The sequence below is a fragment of the Melopsittacus undulatus genome, chromosome 1, assembly GCF_012275295.1.
Source record: "Melopsittacus undulatus isolate bMelUnd1 chromosome 1, bMelUnd1.mat.Z, whole genome shotgun sequence".
NCBI lineage: Eukaryota > Metazoa > Chordata > Aves > Psittaciformes > Psittaculidae > Melopsittacus > Melopsittacus undulatus.
In genome coordinates this window covers 50,264,309-50,276,540 of record NC_047527.1, presented here as the reverse complement: position 1 = coordinate 50,276,540, position 12,232 = coordinate 50,264,309, and the positions used below count along the sequence as shown (strand labels likewise).

At 39.6% G+C, this 12,232-nt stretch overlaps 1 protein-coding gene across 2 annotated transcripts in view; it reads left to right on the top strand.

Annotated features, from left to right (window-relative positions):
• Positions 1–12,232, top strand: part of MYOM1 (myomesin 1) — a 66,349-nt gene that overhangs the window by 47,726 nt on the left and 6,391 nt on the right. For both annotated transcript variants that reach the window (XM_031052859.2, XM_031052860.2), the window contains 11 exons: positions 2,792–2,928; positions 3,783–3,927; positions 4,533–4,592; positions 4,848–4,915; positions 5,471–5,584; positions 6,251–6,338; positions 7,035–7,073; positions 7,167–7,272; positions 9,040–9,203; positions 10,603–10,639; positions 10,955–10,977. In XM_031052859.2, the coding sequence (XP_030908719.2) occupies positions 2,792–2,928; positions 3,783–3,927; positions 4,533–4,592; positions 4,848–4,915; positions 5,471–5,584; positions 6,251–6,338; positions 7,035–7,073; positions 7,167–7,272; positions 9,040–9,203; positions 10,603–10,639; positions 10,955–10,977 (981 nt within the window). The remainder of the gene's footprint in view (positions 1–2,791; positions 2,929–3,782; positions 3,928–4,532; positions 4,593–4,847; positions 4,916–5,470; positions 5,585–6,250; positions 6,339–7,034; positions 7,074–7,166; positions 7,273–9,039; positions 9,204–10,602; positions 10,640–10,954; positions 10,978–12,232) is intronic.

Genomic DNA, 12,232 nt, shown 5'->3' with positions numbered 1-12,232 from the left:
CTTTCTCATTTCCTTTCGTGTCTTTTTCATACCAGCTCTACTCCTATTGTATCACCTTTTGACATCTTAATGACAGTCTAAGCATCCCCTTGTTTACTCCTGCTCCTCCTAGTTCTTTCCTCCTAATTATGTCTTCACACTGGAAGTTAGTCATCACAAAACCTTGCTGTTGTCACATGTCCTTACTTGCCCTGACCCTTCTGAGTGCTATTGCATTCTCTGTGTTCATAACTAATGTCACAAAATAAACTCAGGACACAGCTGATGCCTTCTTTTTTTGCATTGTATTAGTTAACAGAATCACAGAATCACACAGTACACTTCTAGTTCTGCATGAACTTCCAGGAGGCACAGGCAAAAAAGGAGATCACTGCAGAATATATCCTTAAGGAGAAAACTGTCTTACTTGCTTTGGTCACTCCAGGCTCTGTTGACACTAAAAAAAAAAGAGGTTGAGATTCATCTGGTTGTGCCTATGAGGCTAGAAAAATAATAACAACCTTCTGTGGATCACCACGAAACCTTAGGTCTATCTCCAGATAATCTATTTGAGGATTACCCAAAATTCTTAAAAAAGAATTAGTTGGTAGGCATTTCTGATTCAACAAGAGCCCTTGCCTGCTGCTTTGTTTGGACTTCTGAACTGCATTAATTGAAAGTTCTGCTTAGAAACATCTGCAGCCAGTAACTCTGTAGGAAAATGGGTTGCTTGAATAACGCAGCCTTACAAAACACAACTACATATGCATGTGATCATCTATTGGTTCTAGGTAAAAATAAACTGTTTCAACTTTACAATTTAGTAACTGCCTGAAGACTCTCTGCCAAGTACTCACAGTAACTTGTGATGCTATACAAATAGGATGTAAAACCTTGTAAGCAAGATGGTTGGGAAATGTCTGAAGTAACTATCGTTTGGTGCTTATAGAAATATTTTAAAAGGCTTTGTCTGTGGAGGACTGTAACACAGATTCACCCTTTGTCTCACTTCATGAGAAGTGATCAGCCTGTTCTCCAAAAAGAATCCTTTCGCAACCTTTCAGCCTTTAACAGCTTCTGAGATACCTTCCTTTCTCCCATGTTAGACTAAGATATTTATAGTTAATTACATACAAATCAAGTGTGGATTTAATCTTGCCATAGAGCTGATAGTGAGACAAAGGCAGTGCAGCCTGATGTCTATTCACATCCTGTCTCTATTCCACTGGCTCCTGTAGCATTTCAGTTGTTTTGTTTTGACAAATTATGCAAGACCTGAGATTCCTTCTGTTTCTTACAAGCAAAGTGATGCGCTGGGTGACGAAGCTTCACACAGACCATTTGCACTGCTGGGGCACACACCTGTGGGCTTCTTCTTCGCTTTGCTCCCTCGTGCTAATTCTGTCCCTCCAGGCTCTGGGCTTTCCTCTCTCTGGTTAAGCCCATGTCTTTTTCATTATTCTCTTTTTTTTTTCCTGTGACTGTCACCTCACCTCCCAGAAACTTTATTTTCTCCAGAGACAGGTCCTGTGCCACTCAGGCATCAAAAGCACACATGCTGTGGCAAAGGGATGAGCATGCAAAAGGAAGATATAGGGGGTTCTTACCCCCAACTTTGTTTAGCAGTGGGGTGGGATGGCAGCTCTGCTCCAGAAGACACTCCAGTTTTTTAGAATGGTTCTAGTAGAAAGATGGTACATCTGTCCTAGTCTTCTCCTGCTATAGCTGGGCCTTTGCATACACAGAGCTAAAGAAACAACCCTGCCCTGGGATTTGTCTGGGAGGAGGTGTGTCTTTATGCTATCTATCACCAGACTATATCACCAAGCATCAGCCTTCAGCTGTTCCATATTACGCCCTAGCAATGCAGACCTTACACTGCTGTGAAAGCAGAGACTGGGGGAGAGTTCACATACAGCATATGTACTCTCCAGAGTATGATTTTTGTTGAGAATTACCTAAGACAGCTGATGGAAGCTGATAAAATGAACAATATGCCCCAGTATCGCTGTATAAATTCTTATGCTTAATGTTGCTGATTAAGATATCTTAACAAGCAGTTCAAGTGAGAGCAAGCTAGGACTTCTACTAATTAGAACCAGGAAAAATAAAAAAGAATGATAAATACTAATATTATATATGGTATAGTACTCTTCACATTATGTTGTTTTTCCTGCTAACACAAGGAGTTGGTCTACATGTGGAGGACTCCCATTATTCACAGGTAAACAAAACGTACTGGGGAGACCAAGAGGGAGTTGTAATACTTCATGAATTCTGGACATGGAATTTGTACTCAGCAAAGGATCAGAGTGCTTACAGAACTCTCCCAGCCTGCAGCTCAGCAGCTGACTTTCTGATCTGTCTTCATGCTTGGGTTTCTTTTCACAGAATCACAGAATCCCAAGGGTTTGTGTTTTTCTTTTTTGTGCTGAGTCAGTTCACTGTCTTACAGTAATACTGTTAGGCAATTCATTAAACATGTATCTGCACCCTACAGATGCACATCATGCTGCAGAGATGCTTGCAGTTTACCTTTGAAATAGCCTTGTATTAAAATGGAGCATAACTCAAATCCTGAACACTTCCAGTCTGTACAGATCTGATTGAATCAAAAGATTAAATCTTGTCTGTCATCCTGTGTCTATGTGGGTGGAAAGGCATTCTGTCTGTATGAAAAGCTATCATAAGCTAGTTACCTTGCATGCAGTAATCAGTACGAAAGGAAAAAGTGGCTTTCTGTTTATAGAAGAAAACAGTCGTTGAGGCACAGGCAAAGTATATGCCTCATTCTTTTCTTTCTTCTTTCTAGCTGTCCCACTTGCCTCTGAGTTGGCAGTGGAAATCTTGGAAAAAGGGGAAGTGAGATTCTGGTTGCAAGCTGAAAAACTGTCTGGCAATGCAAAGGCCAACTTTATATTTAATGATAAGGAGATTTTCAATGGAGAGGTAAGTCTTTTCAATGCTTATATGTGTTTGCATTTTTATAAATACCAATGAGTATTAATGTCTGTCTCCAATATACTTCCAACTAGTGTTCCACACTAATGTGTTTTCATGAGAAACAGGAGAGCTGTGATGCTCTCATCAAGAGCATCATTAGAAAGATTTTGTTTGTAGTTCTGAGCTCCAAAGGAGTTCTTCTAGACACAGTTTACAAAGTGGAGTTAAATGATTTCCTATCACCTTTGTGAGTACCACACATTCTCTTAACTAGTGGGACTCATAGGAGTCCCAGGCAAGCAGCTGCTGTGGTCTGCAAGGAGTCACTGCACTAGACCAGATTCATTCTATCCTTCATCTATAGCCCTAGAATACCCTTGTGTTTGGTTGTCACTCTCTCTGCTGTCTGCAGAAGTTTATTATACCAAGCGAGGATTCCCAAGTGGTTGTTTCCAGCAGCAGGACTTGTTACTCCCAAAGACATGACATGGCATGCTTTTGTTGCAACACTGGTATCAGGTAGAAGGCAGAGATGGAGCATTCTACACAAAACCTTATAAAAATACAATCATCCTTAAAGAAAGTGTTATTCTGAAGAGATGCAAATCTAAGTCTTTCCAGTGAAAAAGAGCACAGTAATCACTGTACAACAGGCATGTCACATGCTTGTATAGCATCAGTAAACAGGCTTCACCTCTAACAGATTTCTTATTTATTTGGTTGTACTAGAGACAGTGCTAGAGATAGTGGAAATCTGTATAAAGAAAACAGAATTTCAACCGAAGACACCATATAACATTTGACAAATATTTGCTGATTCTGATACCCATTAATTGTTTCCTTACTTTCCATTCCTGAAGAAATATAAAATGAAAGTGGACCAGAAGACTGGCCTTGTTGAAATGATTATGGATAAACTTGAGGAGAAGGATGAAGGGACTTACACTTTCCAACTGCAGGACGGAAAAGCAGCCAATCAATCCAGCCTTGTCCTCATTGGTGATGGTGAGCTAATCTATATTGCACAGTAGGCTGGAAAATATACTGAGATTACCTCAGTTGTCATTGCCACTTTCCACTGTTTTCAATACAGTAGATTTTCCAGTGTTTTTTCATGTCACAGTACTTGCCTGCCTCATATAGCACAGGGCATGTGTGTGAACTTACTTAAAGTGCTGGGAAGAAGGGGAATTGTTATAAAAATGTAAATATTGCAGCCTGTCATGGTTTGCTTTCCTATGGGTGGAATGAAAATTTCCCCCGTAAGAAGCCCATTCAGCTGGGAACAAGTAGGCTGCTCCCTTTAGAGCCTGAGCAGCTTGCTAACACTGCTGGTGCTCATTTGCCTTCCTACCAAGAGCAGAAAGGAGATGTATGATTTTGGATTACGCTTCAGCTGACATGACACATTAAACTCCTGATGTCTGCAAGCAGCTAGGGAAGTTGAGTTAGCTGCAATCAGCTCCTGACACTGTAAAATGTTCAGTGAAAACTTGACCCTATAGCAGGATCCTTAATGACCTCCAAAGAACAGAGTTGCAGCTGTGTTCAGTACCATACAAATGGCACATGATGGTTAACATTGTCTTTCTTATTGTTTTCATTCCTAGTATTCAAAAAGCTGCAGGATGAAGCAGATTTCCAGAGAAAAGAGTGGCACAGGAAACAAGGTGATAATATGGATATTTGTATGAATCTCATATGCGTTAGTCTGTTAAGACTTTGTTTATATTTACATGTTAATTTGAAGTAGATGGTGTTTGTTCTGTTATATTGGTTGATTGCCTTCTGAAGGAGAAATAGGAAAAATAAAACTACATTGAAAGATAACAGTATTCTTGTCAAGAAAAACACATTTGTCTTTGGGTTTGTATCATGAATGCTATTGATGTGACCTTTAAAAGTACATCTGTAATCTTAAACAGGTCCTCATTTTGTGGATAAACTGGGATGGGAAGTTACTGATGACTGTAACGTGATGTTGAAATGTAAGGTAAGGAACAAAGAAAACACTGAGTACAACGTTCAAAGCACTTTGACCTAACGCTACTTAGATGGTGAAGGTGAGAAGGGAGATGCCCTTTGCTTTTATACCAATATGCCAAATGGTACAGAGCCTCTGAGGACTAATCACACTGGGGTGACTGCTCATTGTGTGTAACAAAATACCTTGAAAAATAGCTTGCACTTTTTTTCTTCAGGTCTGCCAGCCACCCACCCAAGAAAAGGCATCTGAATAAGAATGACAAGTCTTTGTAAACCCTGGGAATTTCTGTTTTTTGGCTGCTTTATGTGTGTAGAAATCCCCGGGGCAGGACCACTGGTTCCCTGAACTCCTTGAAGCTGTTAGCAGTCCTTTTCTTTCTCTTTTCACCCCTGTTTTCGCTCTTGCAACCGTTATTTTAAAATGGAGGCCTGCAATAACTCATTGCTATCAAGTTGTAAAGCTTGCTGTTCTTTTATGAGAGACTTGAACAGGCTAACCCATGCAATAGTAAGTTTCCCTACTCAAAGAGAATAATTACAATGTGGTTTTCACCCATCTTAGGTGGCTAACATTAAGAAGGAAACACACATCCTATGGTACAAAGATGACAGGGAGATAATGGTAGATGAAGAACATGACTTTAAGGATGGAGTGTGTACTCTGCTGATATCAGAGGTGAGTGTCCTTGTTAGCCCTCAGCTGAATTTAGTGCTATGAATTCAGATGTATGATATGATCTAATCTGATATTTCAGCAAAACAATCAAAAAAGGAAGTGGGTTTTAAAAATGGAAAAACAAGATGTCTGTGTTTTAGCTAAAGCAAATGTCTATAACTGCTCACTCAGATTTTCAGGAAATGATGACAGAGGAGATAATAAGCTTGTCCCTTCCTTTGCATGTCAGTTTAACAGCAGAATGAGACCTTATTTATGTTTCAAACGGCATTTGGAAAGCACTTGTCTCTCAGGCTTTCAGAGGACCACCCTCTTGGAGTCACCAGAGAGGTCTGGTCCATATCCAGCCTTGCTGCAGACTCCTGGGAAGTGAATTGCATTCACCTCTTCACCTCTTCACTCTTGGTTCTTTGGCTGTGGAAGAGAGGAAGAGTCAGGCACCCTGGGGTTGGGGGCTTCCCTGTGGCTGTAGCCCAGGACCCCCCTACCAAGATCTATCCCACCACCCCAGCCAGGAGCAGGGCAGCTGGGGGCACTGGGGAAGCCCCAGCCCTGGGCATCAGGCACCTCCTTGGGGACAGGGATGAGACATCAGCTGGGTTCTGAATTCTAGATTTTTCTATGGTAGCTGTTCTGAAAACTGGTTTTACTGTTATAATATTGCAGTTTTCTAAGAAAGATGCTGGCACTTATGAAGTCATACTGAAGGATGACAGAGGAAAGGACTCCAGCCAGCTAAATCTAAAGGACACAGGTCAGAGCCACTTTCAGTCACACCAGCTAACAGCCTGACTGCTTGCCTACAAGTGGGTTCAGGGTAATACAGGCAACTGCATGTGTCACCCTCCTGTGGCTTTGCTCCTTCCGTGTACAAAATCATCTCATTAGAAAAAGCGAGATTTTTCAGTTCAAACAATGTTCGAATACAGCTTATTGTGTCTGGATTCTGTTCAGTGATAACAGGCTTCCTCAGGGGGCCATCAGCAATGTAAGTCTACAAGTATAAAAAGAAGCTATAGAACCAGAAAATGTAAAATTATTTCACTTTTTATTGTTTTGCCATTCATTTATTTAGGGGCCTTTCCACTTATTGTAATTACTATATTTTTAAAATGTCACTTAGATTTCTAAGCAAGTGGAAACAAACCTTGTCCATTAGAATGCATATAGATGGTTCAGCATTCCAACTGAACAGTGTCATTTACCAAAAAAAACAGAATAATACAGTTTTGTTCAGCGGCAGCAGTAATCATCGAGGCTGCAGTTAAATGAAGTCTGGAAATTATGGAATAACAGGCTGTATTTTTGCATCACACAGATTTTTAATATGCTTTTGATTTCTTTTTCAAACCCACTGGGGGAGAAAATTTCAGAGCCAGTACTTGTCCTTTTATTGACTGTGCTTGAGTTGCAGACACAGAGTCTTAGTCTCTGGGTTTTATTTCCACAGCTTTTGCAGATCTGATGAATGAAGTATGCAGAAGGATTGGTAAGCACTTAATTCTCTTTTGCAATGAATGACTCATTGTGACACACAATGAGTGGCTCCATGGCTGCATAAAACCATGTGCTCTTCTTTCAGCTTTATCTGCAACAGACCTGAAAATCCAGAGCACAGCTGAGGGTATCAGGCTGTACTCCTATGTTACTCATTATGTGGATGATCTGAGAGTAGGCTGGGTGCACAAGTAAGTACACAAAACTTGGCAAAAGTCAATGCCCTTTTGTTTTGGTAGACTCAAGGAAAAAAAAAAAAGGATATATGAAGGAGATGTTTTCCATGAGTCCTTCTCTCATATGAGTTAGTTTCAATGAATTACATCCCTGTGAAACCAGTACAAGAGTCAGGCATTGGTGGTAAAGGGGCCTCCTGTTGTTTTCCTCATGAGACAGATAGTCCCATGCCATGGGATTCTGTCAGAGCTGTGTTGCTTCAGAGCACTTCCCACCTCAGGGATGGGACCTGCGTCTTTTCCTAAATCAGTTTTAAGGAATGATGCAAACATAACCTGAGAGACTGACAAGCTTTAAAGGTCAGCACCATACTTTCAGAGATACCTAGCCTGGAGGTCTGCTTCTCTGGAAGCCACAATTCACAGGAACTGGGGCAAGCAGGCACATCCTCTTAATGCATGGATTCACGTTTAGGAGGCAAAGCAAGTTCCATCGTGTGCCTGGGGCAGTAAAATCCAGACAGCCCCTCCTGTGAGCGAGCACTACAGACCTAACAAAGACAGACAGAACTGAGATTTTAAAGAATAATTTGAATGCCCAACTCCCCATAAAATTAATGGGAGTTGCATATCCAAATCCAGGAGACAGCTTTGAATTCTCAGCCAGCACAAACAGTGTGCACTGGAAAACCCAAAGAAGTAAACAACTTAGATCGCTTCAAATATATTATTACTATTCTTGCTGTTTCACTTCCTGAGGACATGGTAGTAGTTAGTCTTTAGGATGGAATGTGAATTACTGATCTCTCAATAAAATGAGGCCCAGAATAGCCAGGATCTGCTGTTGTAGGCTCTCTATAATTATTGACACTGATGTTAACCAGCAACCCTGTCAGAGAAATGAAAGCAGTTTGAGGTTTTCCTGTTTCTTGACACCCATTTGGGCCTAGTATCACCAGGAGTCCTAAGTATTTCAAAACTATAAATGAATATAAAATATTCTGTGTTTTTCCTCTCTCTCTTAAATGTATTCTTCTTTCTCTATCTCTTTGTCTTCTCTATTTAATTTTTAGAAACTAATTTCATCCTGAAGTACATCAAATTAATCTAGAAAAAAAAGTTCTTTGTGCCTCCAGTATTCTCGAAATTATGAGTTTAAAGATCAAAAGGAAATGAGTAGCTTATTTGACAAATATCTTTTGCTTTCTCCAGGGCAATTAACTGCTGAGAAATTAACTAATTAACTGCTAGGAAGCTGAGAAATTGATACATTCTGTAGAAGATATATGTAGGTCAAAGTGAGTTTAATTGTAAATGCCAAAGCCTAGCAGACCATCAGAAAACATTCCAACTGGACAAACACCATCTGTGACAGAAGTGTGGTTTTTTTGTAGGTACAGCCCTGTACAGTTTTGTTTTGCCTAAACAGAAATAAACCTATGCTAAAAAGAGAACTTGAATGTTTGAGGATGTATGGATTACCTATCAGAGATATGGCTTTTAAAGCTGTATAACTTTTTTATGGCTCAGGTCATAGATTAAGATGCGTAAACTTTCTGCAGGCTTTGAGGAAAGCTAGACCTTGAACAGGGAAAAAAATGCCATATCAGTTATGTCCATTTGGTACACAGCTTTAGCAAGAATTTGAATTCAGAAGTTTCAGAATATGGTGGCATACTATAGCAGCTTGGAAATCTGCAAATGTACTCAGTGACTCAGCATAAGCAAATGCTGTTTATACTCCAGTAAAACAAAAGGCTAACATTTTCCTGTGTTTTTCAGCGATACCCAGATTAAGTTTACAGACCGAGTGAAGACTGGTGTCACTGGGGAGCAGATCTGGTTGCAGATCAGTGAGCCAACTCCACAGGATAAAGGCAAATACACAATGGAGCTCTTTGATGGTGAAACAGTACACAAAAAGACAGTGGATCTTTCTGGACAAGGTAGGCCATTCCATCTGCTAACATCATCTGTATGTGGGCATTAAGCTGTGGTAGGGTGTGAGCATCTACAGCAGGATCTTGTTACAGACCTGTTACCCTTTGGGTTGCAGGGTCTGTGTTCACACCTAGCAGCCTGGCAGTGTTTGTGGGGACAGTGCAATTTGCTTTCCCCAGCCTGTGTTCTCGAATCATAAACTGTGAAGGGCTTTTTCCTATTCCAAATAGCCAGTTACGGTTTGCCTACTCAGACGTCAGCCCAGCTTCTGAGCTATCTTACAAAATCCCTTCTGTTACTGGCATTGATTGGCAGTTTTAAATACAAGTTGTAGCACTGAATGCCTTCTGTATCTCTCCCTTCCAAGTAATATTTGGAGGAGGAAGTGAAGAACAAGTTCATTCTGTTACTTTCCTACTGTTATTTCTTTGATGGATATAATGAGGCTCCTTATAATTCAGAGATGTCAAGACCTTTCATCATCATGATGAAGGACTGTTAGAGGAACAACTAAAATTATTTGGATTGACTGTTGGAAGCTTTTACTCTGAGAGACATCTCAGATCCTAAGGAATAGGTTAACTCCTTCCAAACTGATGAGTTTCCATCCCCAGTCATTCCCAGCCCTAAAGCTTCACTTAGGGTCTGCAAGCTCTGTGTAAGGGCAATAACCTTATAATCATCTCCATGTTGTTTCTTCTGTACTCTGTCTCCACTTTCTGAGAAAAGAGAGGATTTCTTCCCTTTCAAGGGGGAGAGGCTGACCTCTCTAATGATGGTAGCATAGCCTGAATTAACAAAGGAGATAACAGTTTGCTGTTTGATGGCCATCAGTGTGACACCTCAGAGCAGATGGGAAAAAGAGGTAGCTTGTATTCATTAAGCCAGTGTTCTCTGAAATGTGGTACGTGCAAGATAATCTGCTGGGGTGCAGGAAGAAAATATGAGAACTTCAGGAGTACATGTACATAATTTATAAATAAATATACATATTTTGGGGATGCATACTCAAAACAGTGTTAGATAGAGGTGTATGAGCGAAAAAGTCTGGGAGACCACTGCTATAAGCTATTATTTACGTGGTAAATTGTGGGTTTCTTTTTCTCTTTTCTGAAATTACTTCAGCCTATTTCTCTCCTGCTATTTGTTTGTCTTAAAGCTTGACTTTTAGAAGAAAAAAAAAAGTGTTTATGCATTCATATGTATAAATAATAGCTGCCTTATACAAGATGGCCTTTATTAGTTGAACAATTCAGCATTTTAATGCTTATGCAATTCATATGCATCCATCCATTATTATATCTTTAATGATGTCACATTTTAATTTTTTTCTACATTTTAATTGAAACTGGTGATGATTTATCTCTGAATCTACCTTTAAAACCAACTTTTCTCTTTACAAAGCATTTGATGATGCCGTTGCTGAGTTCCAGTCACTGAAGTAAGTATTATGCCATCTAAATACGGTAATGGTAGCCATAAAATAGTAACAGTATTTGTTTGTTTTGTGTTGGAGCTAACTATATCCTATAAAACAAATATTAGTCCTACAGAAGCCTGTAGGGGTTTTGCATGTGATTCCTTTGCTGTAACTGTTATGTAACAGGTAATGAAAAAAACAAATAAAGCAGTATTGCCAAATGATGAGATTTTCCTTAAAGGATTAAAAGCAGTTGAAAAGATAAGCTATTTTTAAATCACTCTAAGTAAACTTTAACTGGAATTGAACTTTCCTTTTTGTTTCTTTCAATTCTAGGCAAGCCTTAATTGCAGAGAAAAGTAAGTGGGCTTTCTTTGACAATGTTTGCCATAAACTGTTTGTGAAGATTTTCTTCCTCTCCAGGAAGGATGTGTGTTGGGAAAGAGAGGGCATGTATACGTGCATATGTGCATCCTAAAACGAGTTTGACCTTATGCCAAGGAGAAAGAAGGAGAGCAACTTTTTAGTCATTTAACACTGGTGCAAATCGTAGCTCATCACATTATAGTTATAGGTTATGTCGATTTTTCCCATCTAAGCTCCTGTTCTCATTACCAGTTAGCATGCTTTAAAAATTAGCTTTGTTGCTGAGATCTCTCATACATGTCCTCTGCACAAAAGTCACTTTGTTTACAAAGATGGAGGAAATAACTTGGCTACTTTTGAACTATCTGAAATGTTAAGTGACTATATTACATACAGAAAAGGGTAAGAAAACAGCAGTAGCTTTTGCATAACACAGATACCTAAACACAGATCCCTGAATCCCCTCTAGTTCTTTTTCCCTGTGTGTCAATTCCAATATAGCTATTAAAACAAATGTAGTATTAATTACTTAAGGAGTAAATAGAAATCAACTTGAATTAAGCTCAATATTCTCCCTATTTACAGAAAAATACATAGAAAGAATCTAAGACATCAGAGAATTCTCCCACTACAGATGATCTTCAGACATGTATAAAAACTGGAATTAGAAAAGTTATTGGAGAAAAATGTGTAGAGAGATCTGAGCTAATTCATCCTGGATATATACTCCACATAGAGTAGGGCTTGGCTATATACAGTGATCCCTACATGTCCCAGCTGAGACAGTGCAGAGATCAGTAATAGCCCTGCCCTGGCCATTTCCTTTCTAACCCTGGACCATTTATAAGGAGCTGGCATGTTACATGACATAATACAGTCCCGTTTCTCATCTCATAAGGTTGCTATCTCTGTGCTCCAGAGCACATCTTTTACAGAATACATTGGAAAGGTATATTCTGTATAGTCATTTCCTTCCTCTGCCAGGCTCCACCAAGACATATAATGAACAAAATCCATATTCCAGAATAAGTACACCAAAGCCTGCATATGGTCAGCTTATTTGTATTTGTGTAAGATTCGTATGGGACTCTGAACTTTAAACTAGAGCAGATATCAACCTCATTTACACACAGATATGCACAAAGTGGTGGAATTTCACTGTTGTCATCAAGACTGAAGTCTGTCTTTGCATTTAGATATAAAACCTCATCTGAACCACTTCATTAAGTGTCATTCATTTCCTTTTGG